This window comes from Nicotiana tabacum, chromosome 13 (genome assembly GCF_000715075.1).
Source record: "Nicotiana tabacum cultivar K326 chromosome 13, ASM71507v2, whole genome shotgun sequence".
NCBI classification, from domain to species: domain Eukaryota; kingdom Viridiplantae; phylum Streptophyta; class Magnoliopsida; order Solanales; family Solanaceae; genus Nicotiana; species Nicotiana tabacum.
Genome location: NC_134092.1, coordinates 81,377,774 through 81,398,552, shown reverse-complemented (window position 1 = coordinate 81,398,552; position 20,779 = coordinate 81,377,774). Strand labels below are relative to the sequence as shown.

Below are 20,779 nucleotides of genomic sequence, written 5' to 3'. Positions count from 1 at the left end.
ACCAACTTTATCAAAATCCGACACCAAATCGTCACCCAAATCCCCAAATCAAACTCTCTGAATCCCTAGCCTCAAACTCCCAATTTACATCTTAAATACACACCAACTAGCTAGAAAAATCAATGGGGATGCAAAATTATTGATAAAAAATGAACACAAGGGACTTACCTCAAGCAACCCCTCGAAAATCCTCTTAAGAATCGCCTAAATCGTGCTTGAAATGTATGAAATGAAGCCAAAATCGCGAACCTAAATTTAAATAATCTGCCCAGGCTTTCTGCTTCTGCGGACACTTAACCGCTTCTGCGGCGTCGCAGAAGCGACATCACACACGCATCTACGACTCATTTCTCTCCTGCGGTCCCTCATTCCGCTTCTGCGAGCATCCAAGCCGCTTATGCGGACCAAGCCCATCTGCCCAGTTCCTCTTTTGCGGTCCTCTTGTCGCATTTGCGGTCACGCAGATGCGGAATTTCCCATCGAACCTATGCGCCTTCTTCTTCTTTGCACCTCTCATCGTACCTGCGGCCACGCATGTGCGAAAAACTCCTCGCACTTGTGATCACCTGCACACTCTCCTCAAATCACACACCTGCGCGAGCCAGCCCGCACCTGCGATCAAAGCTTCGCAGGTGCGGTCATAACTTTTGATCCGTTAACCATCCGGAATCAACCCTAGGCCCACGTGACCTCAACCAAACATACCAACAAGTCCTAAAACCCCATACGAACTTAGTCGAGCCCTCAAATCACATCAAACAACTTCAAAAACATGAATCGCACCCCAATTCAAGCCTATTGAATCTATGGAAATTCAACTTCTACAAATGACGCCGAAACCTATCAAAACACGTTTGATTGACCCCAAATTATGCACACAAGTTACAAACGACATTACGGACCTACACCAACTTCCAAAATCCGAATCCAACCCCGATATACAAAAGTCCCACTCCCGATCAAACTTCCCAAAAATTCAACTTTCGTCATTTCAAGCCTAATTCCACTACGGATCTCCAAATCACAATCCGGACACGCCCCTAAGTCTAAAATCACCCAACGAAGCTAACGAAAATATCAAAACTCCATTCCGAAGTAGTTTACTCATAGATCAATATCCGGCCAATCATTTCAACTTAAGCTTTCAACCTCGAGACTATGTGTCTCATTTCATTATAAATTCACTCCAGACCCGAACCAACTACCCCGGCAAGTCACATAATAGCTATAAAGTACAAAATGAGCAGTAAATAGGGGAACTGGGCTACAACTCTCAAGATGACCGGTCGGGTCGTTACAACATCAGACCTCTTATACCCGTAGAAGACATTAACCCCGAATTGTGGACATAATAATCGTGAATTATTTGAAACCCATTAACACATAATAAAATAATCAATATTGATTTCTCTAACTCAATCGAATCACGAAGACTTCTAAACCCAAAAGTAACTCAACACGAAATGCTCGCTCTGAAGGGACCTTCTGCGAACCCGAAGCCATTTCTTGCGTCTCTCCCATGCTGCCATGTAGAGTCAATATTGATATAGATGTACAACAAATCCAGACTCCATCCACTACCGATCTCAATCCCTAGCCATACACAAATTCAAAAATCCTTAAATACCACACGTGAATCTTAAACTCATCGGCACCTCCTCGATAGCCATTTACCTTGCTCTAATCGCCAATACACATCATATATGCACTGAATAAATCATGCTTCACCAGCACATGAATATACAAAGAAGAATCCAAGCGATTCTTTTTTCTTGCACACTATATCAGAAACGAATAACGAGCTTGAATCATTCCCAGAGTCATCCTTTTCAAGTCATAGTTAATCCATAAGCGTTCCTTAGTCCAAAAACTGATATAACACATGATCCTACAATCTGATCATCAATAACAGACTCCCCCACCTGGCTCGAAGACATAGAACACATCATCGGTAACCCGCAATACCTTTCCTTCATAACTGTCACAGTTCTGCACTGTTAGTCAGCTGAATATTTCACAAACTTATGTAATACTAGTAATAAAATGCTCCAAAGACTCTGTCAAGTACATACTTACACTGGTGACCGTCAAGCCCACTTCCTCAAATGCTCTGAAATGATAATATATGCATTCCTCTGAATAGAAACCTCATACGAGACACACGATCTCAAATCTTCACGCCTTAGATAGCCCACCAGCTAGCCTCAAAGCAACACCTTCCCATGACCCCACCATGGTAGTCACAACTAGGCAACCAATTAATCCATCTTGAGTCAGTAATCATCACCCAAATAGAAAAGTCCGCTTTTTTCCACAAATGAATAACTGAAAGATCTATCAGTGTGTCTGCTTCCAATATTAGACAACACATCGCGACGATAATCAAGCATCCATAGCCATTTCATAGTCCATCCTCAGCATCGCAAATTATTGGTGCACACTGATACCTAGTGCTCAACATCACATACGGACGATTAGGAAGAATCAAAGTTGCAGGCTTTAAGAAGAAACAAGGTCGCACGATAAGGAAAGAATGAAAGAAAGTTTCCTAAATTCCCTATAGCCTCTCAAAGATAGGTATGGACATTATCATACCGATATGCAAGACTTCACTAGACACTTTCTCATGACTCGTAGAACCTATGAACCTAGAGCTCTGATACCAACTTGTCACGACCTAAAATCCCACTAAATGTCGTGATGGCACCTAACCCAACCCGCTAGGTAAACCAAACTACATAAGCTACTACTATAAGAAAAAATCATCAATTTTATATAACTAAACTCCATACATTATCCCAAGGACTAGTAGTATAAGTCACGAGCCACTAAGACAAGTTTTTATAAAACTGGTGTGAAATGAATACGACATCAATTTGAAATGTACATAAATAGAATTCAAATGCAAAACTATCGAGGACAAGTGGCAGCAAAATCTGGAATCCAGGTACATCTTCGGTGCTAGCTCCCGTCAACCACCGCATCTTACGTCTAAGATCTGCACGCAAGGTGTAGAAATATAGTATGAGTACAATCGACCCCATATATTCTGTAAGTATCATGACTAACATAGATGAAGTAGTGGTGAGGTTATAAAGTCAAATATACTCACTAATATGACATGTTTCGTTAGAATTGCAATATAAATAATACTAGAAATAACAAAGAAGAGTACAAAAACAAATATGCGAAAAAATAAATGATTACTAAAAGAAATCACGGTCAGTTTCCTCAATATCGTTATCAACCTACTTCTTAAATCGGTAACCATCAAACAATATAGTAAATCCATGAATCTTCATAGTGTAAGGAATGTGTTCAAGATATCAATTCAAATGGCACGGCAACACCCTTCGTGCATTTATCGCATCCTCACCAAATCTATGAATGCATGTCAAATCAATTAGCACGGCAACACCCTTCGTGCATTTATCTCATCCTCACCAAGCATATGTATAATAGTACCAACCAGGTAAAATGAAATGACAATAATAGTAACTACAAAGTAGAGAGTACACATATAGAAGCAATAAACAAGTCGGAAGCTTATGAAAGACGGTAGCAGACGACATAGGAGGCACAAAAGTAGTGACATCAAGTAAGGTAGAAGAGCATAGATTTCAACAGCTAGCGAGTTAGAAAGTTTAGATGGAATCACAACAAGCGAGAAAAATTCATAGATGTATATGACAAACAAGAAGGTAGACATGAACGTAACAATATGTGACAAATAGAAGGCATGGATAGAACAATAGCAAATAAGGAAAAAGGCAAAGACGTGACAACCACAAGCATCATAGAAAACATAGGTGCAATAGTAATAACTCAAGATAAAGAAATAAATGTATACGCAAGGAAATGATATCACAATATAATGCATGTCTCTCGTCCTCGCCTGAACGGAAACACCATTCGTGCCATGAATACATGATAATATAAAACTAATGACATGGCATACCCATCGTGCCATGAACACATGATAATACAAAAACAATGGCATGACATCACCTTTCGTACTTTAACTCTCGTCCTCACATGATAATGTAAATGAAATGGCATGACATTATCCTTCGTGCATAATAATGTATATGACATGGCATGGCATCACCTTTGTGTTTTACACTCTTCATCACATGATAATGTATAATAATGGCACGGCATCACCCTTTGTGCTTTATACTATTCTTCACCAAGCATATATATACATCAACAACAAGCAAGGTAAGAAGTACAGATAATATCAAGAAGAGTGGTTAAGCAAAATATACGACGTGAATGAGAATCACAACTCTTGCATAATTAAACAATTCAATAGACTTCAAGAACCTCATTGCTCAAGTATCTCAACAAATCTCAAAAAAAATAATTTTCAACTCAAGTATGGAACAAGTATCTCTAGAAAACGGTTGTAGCAATGTATTCGTGATTAGGTATAGTGATGACCGAATTTAGCACATTAACGATTTCACAAATAGTCCGTCAAATTTTATCAAGTTATAATAAGCTGAATCATAGTTTCTAGCATTGAAATTCATATTCATCTTATTATGGAAGTCAAGTAAAACATGAAGCAAGAAAATTACATATTCTAATAAGGCACAAAGAATCGTATAATCTACACCACACATGGATAAACCGGTACATGCATATACGCTTGTCACCTCACATATGCATCACCTTCGCATGTAGCAAACAATATTATTTTATTAGGAAATATTTTTCCAACAAAGTTAGGCAAGACACTTACCTCAAATAAGCCAAATCGATACACTAAAAGTGCCACCCCATACAAATCGACTTCCAAACGGTTCGAAACTAGCCAAAAACAACTCAAAATTATCAAATAATGCCATAGAAAGCAAACCCAAATGATAAAGGTCAAATCTTTAATCAAATACTCAAAGTCAACCAAAAAGTCAACACTGGCCCACACCTTAGAACCCGACAAAATTTACAAATTCTGATAACCAATTCGAGTACGAGTCCAACCATACTCATTTCACTCGAATCCGACTCCGAATCGATGTTCAAATCTCAATTTATGTTTTAGAAACATTTTTACTAAAATCCCGAATTTCTTCAATTTGATTCATCAAACAATTGCTAAATTCAAGATTGGAATCATGAAATATAAACTAATCCGAGTTGAAAATACTTACCCCAAACCAAATTGTGAAAATCTCCTCCAAAATCGCCCAAATTCGAGCTCCAAAACCTTATGAGAAAAAATGACTAAATTCTAGAACAAGTAAAAGAATGCAGCAGTTGTTCCAACTCGAATCAGATCTTAGGTTACCCCAAAACTCACATTTAATAATCCCTATATAATCCTTGCAAGATTACACCCAAGATAGCCTTTTGAATCACCCAATTTGGCCTTAAAATGAGGGAGATATGATGTTTTGAAGTTTTAGAGTAAGTCTAAAAATTTCAGGGACATAAATGGCATTTCTGTAATTATATACACTAGAAAGAAATTCGGCAATAAGATCTTCGTTTTAGCACCCAAAACTCATCCGGAACCTCCCAGACACAAACCGTATATCCATTTCAATCATAAAACATGCTATGAACCTGCTCGCACACTCAAAATACCGAAAAGAGATCATCTTGACCTGATATTGACCATGGTCAAACTCCAAAACCTTAACTAATTTCTCAACCAATGATCCAAAACACACCTGAGCCGCTTGGGACCACATTCAATCATACCAACAAGTACAAATACATTATCCAAACTTATCCAAAGCCTCAAAATACCCATGGGAACATCACAATAAAGAATCGAGGCTCAAGCCGAATAGAATTTCTCTTAAGTTGTTAAATCTTCATTCTTTCAAAAGAGTGTCTGAATCACACTTAAACACTTTGGATTACTTCTAAACTTTGCACACAAGTTTAATTCAACTATATAGACCTATCCAAAGTCTCGTAACACCAATTGGAATCCAATAACATCAAAGTCAATTCTTGGTCAAACTTATGAACTCATAAATTCTTCAAATTACCAACTTTCGATAAATAGTGTTGAATCCTTCTAGGAACCTCTAAAACTAAATCCGAATAATACTTACAAGTCTAAAATCATCATACGAACATATCAAAATCATAAAAACTCGATTCCGAGTTCATTTACCTAAAAGTTAAAGCTTGGTCAACTCTTCCAACTTAAAGCTTCCTAATCGAGAGTCATTCTTCCATATAATTCTCGAGCCACTCGAAAACTAAAATTGATCATACAAGTAAGTCATAATATATCATATAAATCTACTCAAAGTCTCAAACCACCGAATGAAATACTAAATATCAAAACGACCGATCGGGTCATTACATGTAGACCCACAAGAAATTGCATTAAACGATCTTCTTCAATTTGATCATTATGCGCTTTCATTTGGCTGCATGCGGGAATGGCTCAAAATATATCTAACTCATCCCAATGGCCTTTGAGTTTTGTAAAATAGGAAGAAACAATCATGTACCTTGTGAGAGTGAAGCTAATAATTTTTGAATCTCATATACTGCTGGTGCGTTCTTTTGTGAAAACTAATCTTTGAGATCTTGCCATACTTGGTGAGCAGTCTTGGTGTGAATGACTCCTTTAGTTAGACTGGGTTCCACTGAATGAGCAAGCCATGATAAAATCATGTTGTTGCATTGATTCCACAGTGCAAGCTCTGTAGGCTTAATTGTTTCCGATAGCGGTTCGATTGATCCATCAATAAAGCCAATTTTATTTTTTCCATGGATTTGCTCCAAGAAGGATAATTGATTGCATTCAATTTGATTTGAACAAGCATGTGGCTGGGATGATCCGAATGTTGAAGAAAATATGGATTTGATGAGTCCATACCATGACTGTTATTGCTAGTGTTTGGATTTTTGGAATTATCATGCTTTGATACCATCTTAAAAAGGGGAAAGAACAAGGTAGTTGGATGGAGTATTTTCTTTATTCACAGATGGTCAAATATATATACACAAGAATACAAATCAATCAAGCCTAATTTTTAGACCAAGAAATCTTGATCCCCATTTAATGGGATTTTCTCTACATCTATGGAAAATAAATATATAAGAATAAATGTACAAGATATGTATTCCTCAATAAAGGTACTCGTGGATACATCTGTGATCATGATTGTCCCATATAACAAAGAAAACAAATATATATATGAATTCAATGAAAAATCATGATAATTTATAAATTTAAGTAATACTAATTGATACAACACAACAATTAATTATAATTAAATGATAAATATACATAAAAGTACATATAATATACTCAAGATTAAAGGTAGATAAGCATATATGACTTAATAACTTTGAATAAGCCATTGATTTTATGCATATATATTGTTGTTTACCCATAAAACGGTACAGTTGAATTTTTACGTAGTTTTTAGACAAGTGAATTCATTTGATCATGAAATAATAAAATAATAGAAGAATTATACAATACTTAGCCTTGGGATATAGACGAAACAACAGAAATAACCGTTCTGAAAATAGGATTTTCGGGCGCAACAATAGTGAAATCAAAAGAATCAAAAAATAAGATTGTATTAAGCTTTATATAGAATGTAGTGTCAGTTTTCCAGAAAATTCTCCCTTACAATGATAACTGAGCTCACTATTTATAGCTATGAATATAGTGTGACAAACGAAATAATTGCCTTCATTCTTTGGCCATTCCTCTATCTTGGGTTCCACGTGTCCCTTTTTTGGACGATCGTGTGTCATAGCATATTTTACCCTATACAATTGTCTTATGTTTGAGTAGATACAAAACTATGGCATTCACCACTTATACAGTTTACCTGTAAAACGGTATAGTTGAATTTATATTTTGGTTTATAGACAAGCGAATCGATTTGATCCCAAAATAATAAATAAATTAAATAAAATGCAAGACTTAGCATTGAAACCGAGATTGAATAGCAAATAGCTTGGTTCTGGGAGCAAGGCTTCCGAAGGTATTAATAAGGATAACGTTAGATAGAAAATAAAGTATTATTTAGCTTGGAATAATGTATAGCATAAGTTTGTCAGAATTTTTGTGTGTTACAATGGTTGTTGAAGTCACTATTTATAGCTATACCTAGGGAACAAGGTCCTAGGATCAAGCCCCTCTTAAATGACAATAATGAGGGCCACTTATGAATATGTAACGGCAGATCATGAATGCCAAAGTAATGGATGAATTTAATACTAAGGAATATTCTTCATTGAATGTCATCTAGTGACAAATATTTATTTTCTCTCGTTGATAATGTTCCCTTCGGGTTCTACCCAATGCCAACCGAAGTTGATGTCCTCGGTCTTGGTTTCCACTCGCTTCATCTCTCGTCCTTCCCCGGTTCCATGTGTTACTCTGTCATTCGAGCGTTTAATGTGAACCGATTTTACCCTATACTGATAGTCCCCCTGCTTTCCGATGGCACATCTTTGTGTCACCGAAAAGTTGGTGAAGATTCCTTTCTTGGTGGGAAATTTTCTGAACCCTTCTGAAAAATTTCCGACACTTGATAAGACGTACGTCTCTTCGCATTTAATACCCCGAACACATGTTACTCCGCGATTTAGCAATATCTTCGCCGATTCTTCTAGGTAATCATGGCCACGATTTTATCCGCCTATTCCTTTACTTATATGCCTCATTCTTCTTCTTTTACACTTAACAGTTTCATAAACTCTCTCAACTTCCTTGCATTCAACTCTTTTTTGCTTTTACCTTTCTTTAATATTCTTCAAAGAACTCTTATCACCTTCTGTTGATCATGCCTTCTTTCACTAACTCTTCCAAGAACTCCGGTCTTCTTTTCGGAGGGGGCCCGAATAGGAGCAAAGACAAAGAAATCAACATTGATGCTGACCCTCCTATGGTGAGCACCATCATCCCCAAACATTTCAACACAACCAAAGACTTCGAAGAGAAGTTCCTTTCTTCAAACTCTCGCACTTGGGATGTTTGTAAATACCCTTCTTCTATTTGCCCTTCCAGCATTCCTGCTGTGAAGAAGGACTGTGATTTCCAAGACTTGAACATCATTGCTCCCGATCTGGTTGGGCGAGTAACCTTCACTAATAAGGGATTCACGTACGTTTACACGTACCCATTAACATTGGGTGCATTTTCTTTGAGCAGGAGACTTGACCCCATGATTTTGGAGTTGTGCCACCGATACCAGGTTTGTTTGGTATAGGTGGGCCCTTCAGCGTGGCGAACGGTGGCTTGTCTGTGGCGGCTATGCCAGGAAACGAAGGAGGATCTCATCTTGGCTCGTATGATGAACCTCTTCTCCCCCAAGATTTTCTGTGGGGGAGTAATAAATTTCAGCAAACATGGCCACCATGTTTTGCTCTCCAACATAGATGACAACAACAACCGTGGGTGGATGGAGCGATTTGTCGTCATTGCCACTGGGGATATTATCCCGGATTTAACTCCATCTTTTCCCGAATCCTGGACTCGTACACGTAAGTTCAAAGTCTATCTCTTTTTTTCTTAAAAAAAGGTTGTTTCATGTCATTGTTGATCCTTCTCCTTTCATTATTTTAGAAACTAGGTGGACACCACCAAGGGTTGAAGGCCTAGACCGGTGGGTTTATAAGATTATGTAGATCACCACGCCTGAGACCCGCTGGTGGAAAGAGTTGGCCCCCAAGTATGGGTGGAGGGCTAAGAATCATGGTAAACTGATTTTTCCTTCATTTTTTCTTTGTACATAGGAAGACTAGCTAATCTCACCCGTCTCCTTTTTTTTGTTGGATTCAGGTCTCCCTTAGGGCTATGTTACCATTCGTGATGAGGATGTTTTGGTTGATCTCACAGATGCTGCGAGGTTGTTGAAGGAGGCTTTCACCCAAACAGGTGCCATCGGATCTGCTTCCGGTGCAAGCGCTTCCTCTCGTAGTCCCTGGCCGGAGAAGAAACAACCAAAAAGGCGGCATTATTCTCTGGCCGAGGGAAAGAATAAGAAAGTGAATAAAGACGCACCCGAGCTAGCCGCAACCACTGTGGTTATTGCCGATGATGGGGAAGCCAGTGATGAAGGGGCTTTCTTACAAAGGAGACGACGACTTTCATTAGCTCAACTGCTCAGTATGAAGAGATTATAACCCCAATCGAGGACGATGCCCATGCTCTTTGGGGAGAATTAGACTTGGTGGAGAATGGTGGAGAATGCAAATTCTCCCTTTTCCGGTCCCAGATGCTTCTCCCGGTACTATGAGGCCAAGTACCAGGCCTCTGAGCAACCAACAAATAACATCGGTTGTGCCGTAGTTTCTTCTCAGCCTACAACACCATCAGCTTCATCTCCTTCCACACCGGCCATACATTCATCACTAGCAACTGCTGTATAAACCCCACTGACCGCAGGCACTCGAGAGGAAGGTGTCCCTCCTCCCCAGTCCCCTGACCACGGGAATTTGGGGTACAATTACTCGCCCCCTTCTGTAAACCCCTAGAGGAGGAAGAGTGTCTCCCTCTCGGTGTCTACTAAGTGCCATTTGTTGTCCCAGCAGCTGTAACTTGCCAAATATCTGAAGCCAGATAAGAAAAAAATACATTCTCTTTTGGGAGAGTGTTTGTTAAATAATTTCATGCACAATGCGGCAGCGGTAACAAACTTGTTCTTTTATTTCTTGTTTTGTCTTGATTTGTCGTGAAAGGGTTTTTAACTTTGGTATTTGCTTTGCAGACCCACTTCCTTGCTTTTCAGGGCCTTCAAAAATTGATCCTTGATAAAGGACTCATGACCGAGCGAGATCAATTGTTGGCCGAAAGGGACCAAATTGATGCTTGCCTCCCGGTGCTGGAAGTAAAGGCTGCTGAGGCGAGTGAGTTAGAGGCTCGGTTGTAACAAGTTGAGCAGGAAGTGATGGCCCTCAGCCAAGAATCCTCTCAGCTAAATGTATAGATTCAAAAATCTAAGGCTAAATGGGATGAGGTCCAAGATGTTGTGCTTGCTGCTGCCGAGCGCGAATCTGCCATCATTGAGAGAGTGAATAACTTGGAGGCAACCTTGAACTCCAAAGCTGAAGAGGCTGCTGCTATCAAGGAGAAGCGTGCCCAGAGGGAGGATAGGTATAAGAAGATCATGGAACATAATAAGGTTCATATAATCACTCTCTGCGATATTGACCTTAGCCTTAGCGCCATGAGATCCGAGCGGGATGGCCCTTATACCGAGGTTGATCGGATTAAATCAGAACTTCAGCACCGATCAAATTCCCTCATCATCAAAACAACACATTCTATATATAGCATTAGGAGGAAAACCTTGGAAGAGGCCAAAACGGGCATCATCGATATTGATGATGATATCGCCGAGGCCCGAGTGCTAGAGTTAACTACTCGAAGACGCCTCCCGGCTCAGCCTGATGCAACTAACTCTTCTAGTTCTGATTCCGAGTTCACAGGAACGGAGGAAAAACTTGAAGAGAATAATGATGAGGTCCAAGATCCTGAGCCTACGGCAGATTTGCCTACTTCTCCCCAGGGGCGTTGATGCTTCTTTTCCCCCGAGTTCTGGTGGCAACGTCGTTTAGCTTTTTTGCTTTTTATTCCTTTGTTGTTTTTCTTTTGTATTTTTGTACTTGTGCTGCTTGGCACGTTTGATAAATACAAGTGATTTTTGTTTAAGCATTGCGAAAAATTTACTCTTTTTGCATCGAATTATGCAACGCTTCAGGTGCATTTTTCTCCGATAGCATTTGGGTTCAGGGCATAAACTCTTCCGGAACCAACCCTTTACTGTGAGGGTTTCATAAGAGAGGGACTTCTTACGTTTATGGCGCCCTTGAAGGGGATGTCTCCTGTTTATTCGGCACTAGCATTTGAAGTACTTGATTAACTTTCAAACGAAAAAATCAATTCATTGTTTGGACAAGAAACAAGATAAAAATAAAATAATTTTATTTTATTCCTTCTATCTTCAAAAGTACATAAGCATTCATTTTGCTAAAAGAAAAGAAATTTCCATTATATGTGCTTAATTTGTACAACTTGTTTCTACGGGGCTGGCTGTACAGTCCCCGATCCTGATGATACATTTTTGTTCCCAGACTTCGTAGTCCCAATTTTTGTAGCAATCAGGTTGCCGTATTATCATATTATTCCCCCTCCCCCAGTGTTCAAATATGAAGAATGCAAATTGGAACACTGGAATTCTTGTTCCTTTGAGGATTCCACTAGTGAATGGTTGGATAATCTTTTATTGATAGCAAGCTTCGTTTCCCGTTAGAAACTTTTCTATCCAGAAAAAGATTATCTAATAACCCCCTAGTGGCTTGTAGGAAAGATCACTCGTGTACGGTTGAATAGCCTTTGGTCTGATGGCAAGTTTTTTTTCCCGATAGGAATTTTCCATCGAGCCAAAGACTATCTAACTATCCAATAGTGATTTTCTGTATCCATGCTTTGTTATTTAAAGGTCTTATCTCCACTGATGATGTTTTCTTCATAGTATGCTTTCCGTTGTTGCCTATTTAAAAACCTTACCAGAAAAATCCAATTAGGACAAAAATTGGACGAAGGGAAAAAGAGTGCAGCACATACTTTCAGTACAAGCGGTGCTCATCAGCAATAATTCCTTTTGAGGTGAGTCACATTCCAGTTGCTTGGCAATTTGACTTCATCTTGGGTTTTTAGTTCATATGACCCTTTCCCGATTACAGCTGAAATTCTGTATGAGCCTTCCCACGTCGAACCCAACTTTCCTGCATTGAGCTCCCGGGTGTTTTGAGTCACTTTTCTTAAAACCAAGTCTCCCACTTTGAAATAACAGAGATTGGCCCTTCGATTATAGTACATTTCCATTCTTTATTTCTAGGCCACCATCCTTATGTACGCTAAGTCCCTGCGCTCCTCAAGCAGCTCCAATCTAACTAGCAATGCTTCATTGTTTGTTTCTTCGTCCGCCCGGAAGTATCGCAAGGTCGGTTCTCTTACTTCCACTGGGATCAGAGCTTCTACTCCGTACATGAGAGAGAAAGTTGTCTCTCCCGTGCTTGACTTGGCCGTCATCCGGTATGCCCATAACACTCCCGGTAACTCTTCGGGCCATTTACCTTTGGCTTCTTCCAACCTCTTTTTGAGGTTTTGAATAGTCATCTTATTGGTTGATTCATCCTGCCCATTTGCGCTTGGGTGATTTTTGAGCCTATGCACTGTGGCCCGTTGTCACAGGCAATCGCTTTTGGTATTCTGAACCGGCAGATTATGTTTTCCCATAGGAAATCGACCACTTCGCACTCGCCGATTTTTTGGTAAGGACCTTCTCCAATGCACTTAGTGAAGTAATTAGTTGAAATTAAAAGAAATCTTACCTTCCCGGGAGCCGGTGGCAACGACCCGACTATATCCATCCCCCACTTCATGAATGGCCATGGGGATAGTATAAAATGCAGCAGTTCTTCCGGTTGGTGCACTAATGGTGCATGGCATTGACACTTATCGCATTTCTGAATGAATGCCTTAGCGTCTTGTTCCATATGGGCCAGTAGTATCCTGCCCTAACCATTTTTTGATGCATGCGCTCCTCTTTGGTCTCGAAGATTCTATATATTTGATTTACCACTAGTTGGGAATCACATTGTATTTCAATGATGGGGGTCTAGTCTATGGGCCAGTTCAAGTCTTGTAATAAAAGTCTCATACTCGGCTTCATTGTTTGTCAAGGGAACAATTTTTATGGGCACCCTCAGGACTTCTCTCGAGGGCGTGATTAAGACCACCCCAAGCACGGACCCTTTCACATTGGAAGCTTCGTCCGTGAACAAGGTCCAAATCCAACACCATCACCGCTTCTTTTGTGGCCAAAGGTAGTAGCTCAGGACTAAAATCGTCCACGAAGTCGGCCAAAACGTGTGATTTGATCGCAGTCTTGGGCTTATATTCAATATCAGATTCACTAATTTCAATTGCCCATTTGGCTAGCCTACCTAACAATTTAGGTTTCTGAAGGACATTCCGTAGGGGAAAGGTTGTCACCACGGCTATAGGGTGGCATTGAAAATAAGGCCTAAGCTTTCAAGCATCGACTGCGAGAGCTAAGGCTAGTTTTTCGAGGTGCGGAAAATGAGTTACCTCTCCTGATAAAATGTTACTAACATAATATATAGGAGATTACGTACCTTCATCCTCCCGGACTAGAACGACACTTAACACTACCTCCGAGACCGCTAAGTATATTAGCAACAATTCCCCTTCCTTCTGTTTTGATAGTAACGAAGGGCTTGATAAATATCGTTTCAGGTCTTTTAGAACCTACTGGCATTTTGGATTCCACTCGAAGTTGTTCTTCTTATTCAGAAGTGAGAAGAAGTGATGACATTTTTTCAAAGACCGAGAAATGAACCTGCTTAGAGCGGCTAGTCTTCCGGTTAGTCTTTAGACTTCTTTCACATTTGCCAGCTGGTCTGGAATTTCCTTGATGGCTTTAATCTTGTCGGGATTGACTTCGATCCCCCTTTGTGACACCAGAAAACCCAAATATTTATCGAAGCTGATTCTGAACGCACAGTTTTCGGGTTTAAGCTTCATGTTGTATTTTTATAAGATATCGAAGGGTTCCTGGTGGTATTTCAAATGGTCACATGCATTCAAAGACTTAACCAGCATATCATCTATGTACACTTTCATTATTTTCCCTATTTTCTTTTCGAACATTTCGTTCACGAACCTCTGATAAGTGGCTCCGGTATTTTTAAGCCCGAAGGGCATCACATTGTAGCAATATGTGCCAAAGTTTGTTATGAATGAAATTTTTTCCTGATCCTCTGGATTTATCTTAATTTAGTTGTACCTGGAATAGGCATCAAGGAAACTCATCAACTCGTGTCCGGCCGTTACATTAATCATTCGATTAATGTTTGGCAGTGGGAATGAGTCTTTTGGGAAATTTATTGTTCTTTTTCGGAGCTACTACTACGTTAGCTATCTATTCGGGATACTTTACTTCCCGTATTGAACCGATATCGAGAAATCGAGTTACCTCTTCTTTAACAAACCTGTTTCTAACCTAGGCAATTGGGCGCTTCTTTTGCCTTACCGGTGGGATGCTGGAGTCCATGCTTATCTTGTGCACGACCACCTCTAGCGCGATACCTTTCATATCCGCGTGCGAGCATGCAAAGAAATCAACGTTAGTTTTAAGAAATTCAATAAATCCTGACCTGAGCTCAGGGTTTAGTCCTGTCCCCAAATGAAACTTCTTCTCTAGAAACTTCTCAAAAAATGCCATTTGTTCGAGTTCTTCCGTCGTGGACTTGGTCGCGTCCGCTTCTTCTTGTACCTGGAAATATCTTGGTACCTGGTGGGATTTAGAAGGCTCCTCCCTTTGTCATTTTCATTCGGATCAGAGCATGCGTCGGTTCCTGTAATTGCTATGCTACGTGTTCATTTCCTTTACTGTTAGAAACTGAGACCACTTTCATCTCCCTTGCCACCGGTTGATCTCCTCTTATTTGTTTTATTCCCTCTGGAGTTGGGAATTTTAGAAGTTGGTGATATGTTGATGGTACGACCTTCATCTCGTGTAGCCATGGTCTTCCAAGAATTATGTGGTAGCCCATATCGTCGTCTACTACTTCAAATAAGGTAGTCTTCATGACCCCTTCGGCGTTCGTGGGCAGCATGATCTCCTATCGAGTTGTCACACTCGCTAAGTTGAACCTGACGAGGAGCTTTATTGCCGGGATGATGCTTCTGGTTAGCTTGGATTGCTCCAGCACTCTCCATTGAATGATGTTGGCTGAACTTCCTGGGTCAATCAAAACACGTTTAATCTTAAAATATAAAAAGTTAAGAGACCTTGCGAAATTCTGAATATGTCTGCCTTCCGGCCCTGGACCTTCCTGGCCCCGGCATGGGCCTTGATGAAAGAGTCTGCAAGCATCTCAAAGGAATCTATTGAATGTTCGAGTAAAAGTGAGTACTATGTCAGGGCCCCCTTCATGAGGGTTTCTCCGAACTTCTTCAGCAGGACCGACTCAGTCTCATGTTGAGCCAAGTTGTTTCCTTTCACCATCATTATATAGGTGGTGATGTGCTCCTGAGGGTCCGAAGTCCCATCATATTTCGGTAAATCTGGTATTTTGAACCGCTTTGGAATTAATTCTAGTGTTGCGCTCAATTTGAACGGCAACTGGGTGTATTTCTTTGAGTTCAGGCCCCTCAACACTGGTGGTGCTATCGGAATTTGGTCCATTCGAGCATTTATTTCCCTCATAAACCGCATGAGCTCGGTTTTGAAGGGATTATTATTATTGTTGTTACCAGATCCATTGTCGATCCCCCCGATCTAGTCAAAGCCGACCTCACCCCTCGAGGTGTTGTTATCAACCCTTTGCGCTGTTTGATTTGCGGGAGCACCAGGAGGAACAGAGCCTCTTCCATTCACATTGTTGGAAGCGCCCGACAACGCTTGCCTTAGTTCTGTCATGGCCTGGTCTTGTCGTGAGAGATGGCCCATGATGGCCTTTAGTTGTTCTCTAAGATCCTCACCATTTCCGCAACGTGCTTGTCTTCAGCATCATCAGATGTTGCGGGTGTCGGTGATATCGCCCGCCATGAACCGGCGTTGCTACGTCCTCCTCGTTAAGGGTGTCGCTGATCGAATCCTCATGTTGAGGCAGATTCTCTTGTGCCTCAACGTTGTGTGAGATGTTGACATTGTTAACTGACATCTTTTACGATTTTTCTAAGAAACAAAGAATCAAACAAATTAGTAATAGATGTAGGGATCAACTCAGTTACACAACTGTCTAAGCCCCACGATGGGCGTCAAACTGTTTAGTCGTAAAATGGAATAGTTGAATTTATAGAGTAGTTTATAGACAAGCGAATCGATTTGATCCTAATGATAAATAAATTAAATAAAATACAAGACTTAGCGTTGAAATCGAAATTGAATTGCAGATATCTTGGTTCCGGGAACAAGGCTTCCGAAGGCAGTAATAAAGATAACGTTACACAGAAAATAAAGTATTATTTAGCTTAGAATAATGTGTAGCATAAGTTTGTTAGAATTTTCGTGTGTTACAATGGTTGTTGAAGTCACTATTTATAGTTATACCTAGGGAATAAGGTTCTAGGATCAAGCCCATCTTAAATGACAATAATGGGGGTCATTGATGAATATGTAACGGCAGGTCATGAATGCCAAAATTCTCTGTGACGGATGCGTATTTAATATTGAGAAATATTCTTCACTGAATGTCATCTGGTGACAAATATTTGTTTGCTCTCGTTGATAAAGTTCCCTTCGAGGTCTACCCGATGCCAACTGAAGTTGTTGTCCTCGGTCTTGATTTTCACTCGCTTTATCTTCCGTCTGTCCCTGATTCCCCGTGTCACTCTGTCATTCGAGCATTTAATGTGAACCAATTTTATCCTATATGTATACGACCAAAAACGTTTAGGTAGATAACCTTTTGTTTCAAAACATCATGTGTTTGAATAAATTGTTAACTTTTGGTTTATCGAATAACTTTTTTAAGTAAATACAAATTAATTCTTCCATATAATTAACTACTGCTTCTATCCCAAGAAAATTGACAAAATTCAGATTACACTGTATATAAGGTTAATGTACGCGTCGAATTAACGGGGTGAATTTAAATATCATTTTTCTTTTGTTTTTTACTAAATAAATAAATTTTAATAAATCATAGAAGCACAATGACTGATATTTCTATTTACTTAATTTCATTGAAATAGTTAATAATCACATGGCCGGGATTATTATTTTGTAAATTATTTCCAGGATAAACTTCCAAAACCAAGTCAAAAGCAAATAGAGCACTTACTTTAACACACATAACTGTACATTCACAACAAATTGTATACACTCCAAAATAATTAGCATCCATGCTTTTACTTTCATAATAAATCTTTATTTATTCCCTTCTCCTTTTTTGTTTTTTTTTCCCACTCATTATCAGAATGTACTACTCATAGAGTCAAAAATACTCTTGGAATATTAGCAAATTGAAAAGTAAAGGAGCCAAAAGGAACTTAGGCAAAAGACTGTAAGAACATTTCCTAAAAGTCATCTCCACCGTAGTCCCCATCGTCGTCGGCGAGATCATCCTCCACCTTCTCCGCCACGTCATCGGCGATTTTGTCCTCCAAGAGGTCGACGCCCTCCGCCAACGCCACTCCACCCAATACCCCTGCTACTGCACCCACAGCCAATCCTGTCCCCATTCCCCCAAACTTGCTCTTCTTTTTCTCCTCTTCGTAACCGTACCCACCAGATAGCTGCCCGTAGCTTCCCTCCCCGTATGCCGGCTGCCCGTAAGGAGGAGTTGTGGCGCTGTAAGGATAACCAGTTGGAGGCGCAGTGTACGGAGCCCCGTAGTCCCTACCGTAAGGTTGCGACGGGGGCGGGACACCGTACGGAGGTGCATAATACGCATCTGGTGCACGATAGCGTGGCTGATCTCGTACGCTAACCTCCACTTGTACCTTTCCCTGAGGGCGACCAGAAGGGCGTTTGAGCTGGAGCGTACACTCCAGCTCACCACCTATGCCAATATCATCGACGACTTTGCTAAGGGGAAGCTTAGCGGATCCGATGAGAGGCTTGGTGTCCTCGACAGCGTTCGCATGAACGATGTCGATGTACAAGGTGGAATCGTCGATCGGAGAATTCAAAGGGACGACGAGTTTTTCGTTCCAGTAAGGAGATGTATCGCCGTCTTCGTCGACTTTAGTAGAGCATTTAGCGTTGGGGTCAACCCAGACAACTGCGTACGGCTTCAGGGGACCGTAACGCCAGTTGACGTTCTTCAAATCGTTGGCTGAGGTTATCTTTACTTCAACTTCGTATCGTGATCCCATTTTCAGAAGGGAAACTACACCAGAGTAATCTAGAAGGAACTATATGTATGTTGAGAAACAATAAATAGTTGGATTTAACTAGCAGTGTGGGCAAACGATGATTTTGGAGTTGAGTATTTATAGCACGTAATCGATCTAACATAATTGACGTTTAGGAAAAGCAGCAACCAATGATATTTGTTTGTCAGGAAGTTCCATTTGTGTCCTTTGGTCTAAATGCTTGACATTATTCTATATATATGAAATTACTATTCCAATTGTCATCGCTAGTATAAAGTGACATTTCTGAATCCTGTATCTGATCGATAACATTATATAAAAGGGAAAAAAGAATACTGTAATAACCTTTAAAGTACGAGATGCCAATCTTTTTCCTCTTTATGTGCATTTTGATATTGATTTTTAGTTTTTTTTAAAAAATTTATATACTTAGAAAAATGTAATAAGAAATACAAATCACAATTGTTTTTCTTTGAAATAATTAAAAATTATGATCAACTACAACTTTATTTGACTGCTTAAATAACAATAGTATAACAACAATAATAACGATGAAATAGCTAGAATGGATATTTCTTGATGTTCAACGCTTTTAGGCTAAGGTCAGGCACGGTAATTACCTTCACGGAGAAAAGTCTAGATCCCCAAGGGAAGAAACGGACAAAGGGGCCATTAGTCGGTGGCATGAAACGTATTTGAACAAAAAATTAATTAAAGGTGAAGGCATGGATTAGGCTGAGGAAAATGAGTTCAATTTGACATAGGCTTTATCCAATCCTTAGGAGAGGGAGGTTTATTTTGAAGCATATTCGATCGGTTGTTTTTGACAGTGATGTTGGCTGAATTTTGTGTCCGTCAAGGAAAATTTAGATGAATTTGAATTTGAAACTGTGATCACTATTTATTTTATATTTTCAAACGTTGTCAGTCGATATTCTGTATTTACATAATATTGTACCTTCTAGAAAGGAACTTTCTGTAAAGCAGTAGCAGATGATATTGCTTAATTAAAAGTATTTCAACCACTGGTTTCAGATACGCGGTAGGAACACGGATTTCATTATGGACCTTTTCATTTGTGTCACTTCTGATCATTTGTTTGCTTCTGTTTGCAAAATTGACTGGCAAATTATACTATTTTTTTTCTCCCTAGCTAATTCCATTTGCAACTAGAATAATTGGGAGAAAAATAAGATGGAGATGTGGGAAAAGAAAAGGCAACGATATTTTTTCTTTAGCTCTTCACTCTGTCATTGCAAGTCGATCTAATTCTTCAAGGGAAAGCTTGACCTTTGGTGGTGTAGTTAGTATCTGATTTGATTCCAACTATGTTACGGATATGTCGTAATCCACTGCTGAACTTTTTCGATGTGGTTGTTCCAATTTTTAGATAGATCAAAGGCCAATTCAGTGAGACGAAAAAATCTGTCTTCCATCGGTCCCATAAAAATATCTCACCCTGAATCATTTTTACTATGTCTTATTTACATTCTTTCACTTAATTCAATTTTAGGCAAAAATCATGATTTACATTTTTTATTTTATTAAAACTCAAACTCCTCCTTTTAATTTGAAGAAAAGACATTCTTATCTACCTATTCTATGTAACGTCTATTTTGTCCTTAATATTTTCAATGATCCGTCTATGTAATACCTTTTTAATTATGTGTGATTTGTTATTTTATTTTTAGCTAAATATTTCACTTATGGTTTGAATAAACAAACAAAATCTGATTTTGATTCCAACTACTACGGTCCGAGGCAAAGTGCACAAATAATATTTTTAGGACGGATTACTTTACCTAATTATGTTATATTATGAACCTAATTATCATTATTAGCAAGGCCGATTCTCATTTAATTATATATCATATACATAATTATCAATTGTATTTAAAGTAATGTATTAGGCTCCAATTTTCA

The 20,779-nt window shown here is 39.4% G+C and overlaps 1 protein-coding gene across 1 annotated transcript; it reads right to left on the bottom strand.

Moving 5' to 3' along the window:
* Positions 1-17,797: 17,797 nt before the first annotated feature.
* LOC107788991 (protein SRC2 homolog) lies at positions 17,798-19,196 on the bottom strand. The gene has a single exon (XM_016610744.2). It carries the CDS (start codon positions 18,854-18,856, stop codon positions 18,056-18,058), a length of 801 nt encoding a protein of 266 aa, XP_016466230.1. The 5' UTR covers positions 18,857-19,196; the 3' UTR covers positions 17,798-18,055.
* Positions 19,197-20,779: the final 1,583 nt, after the last annotated feature.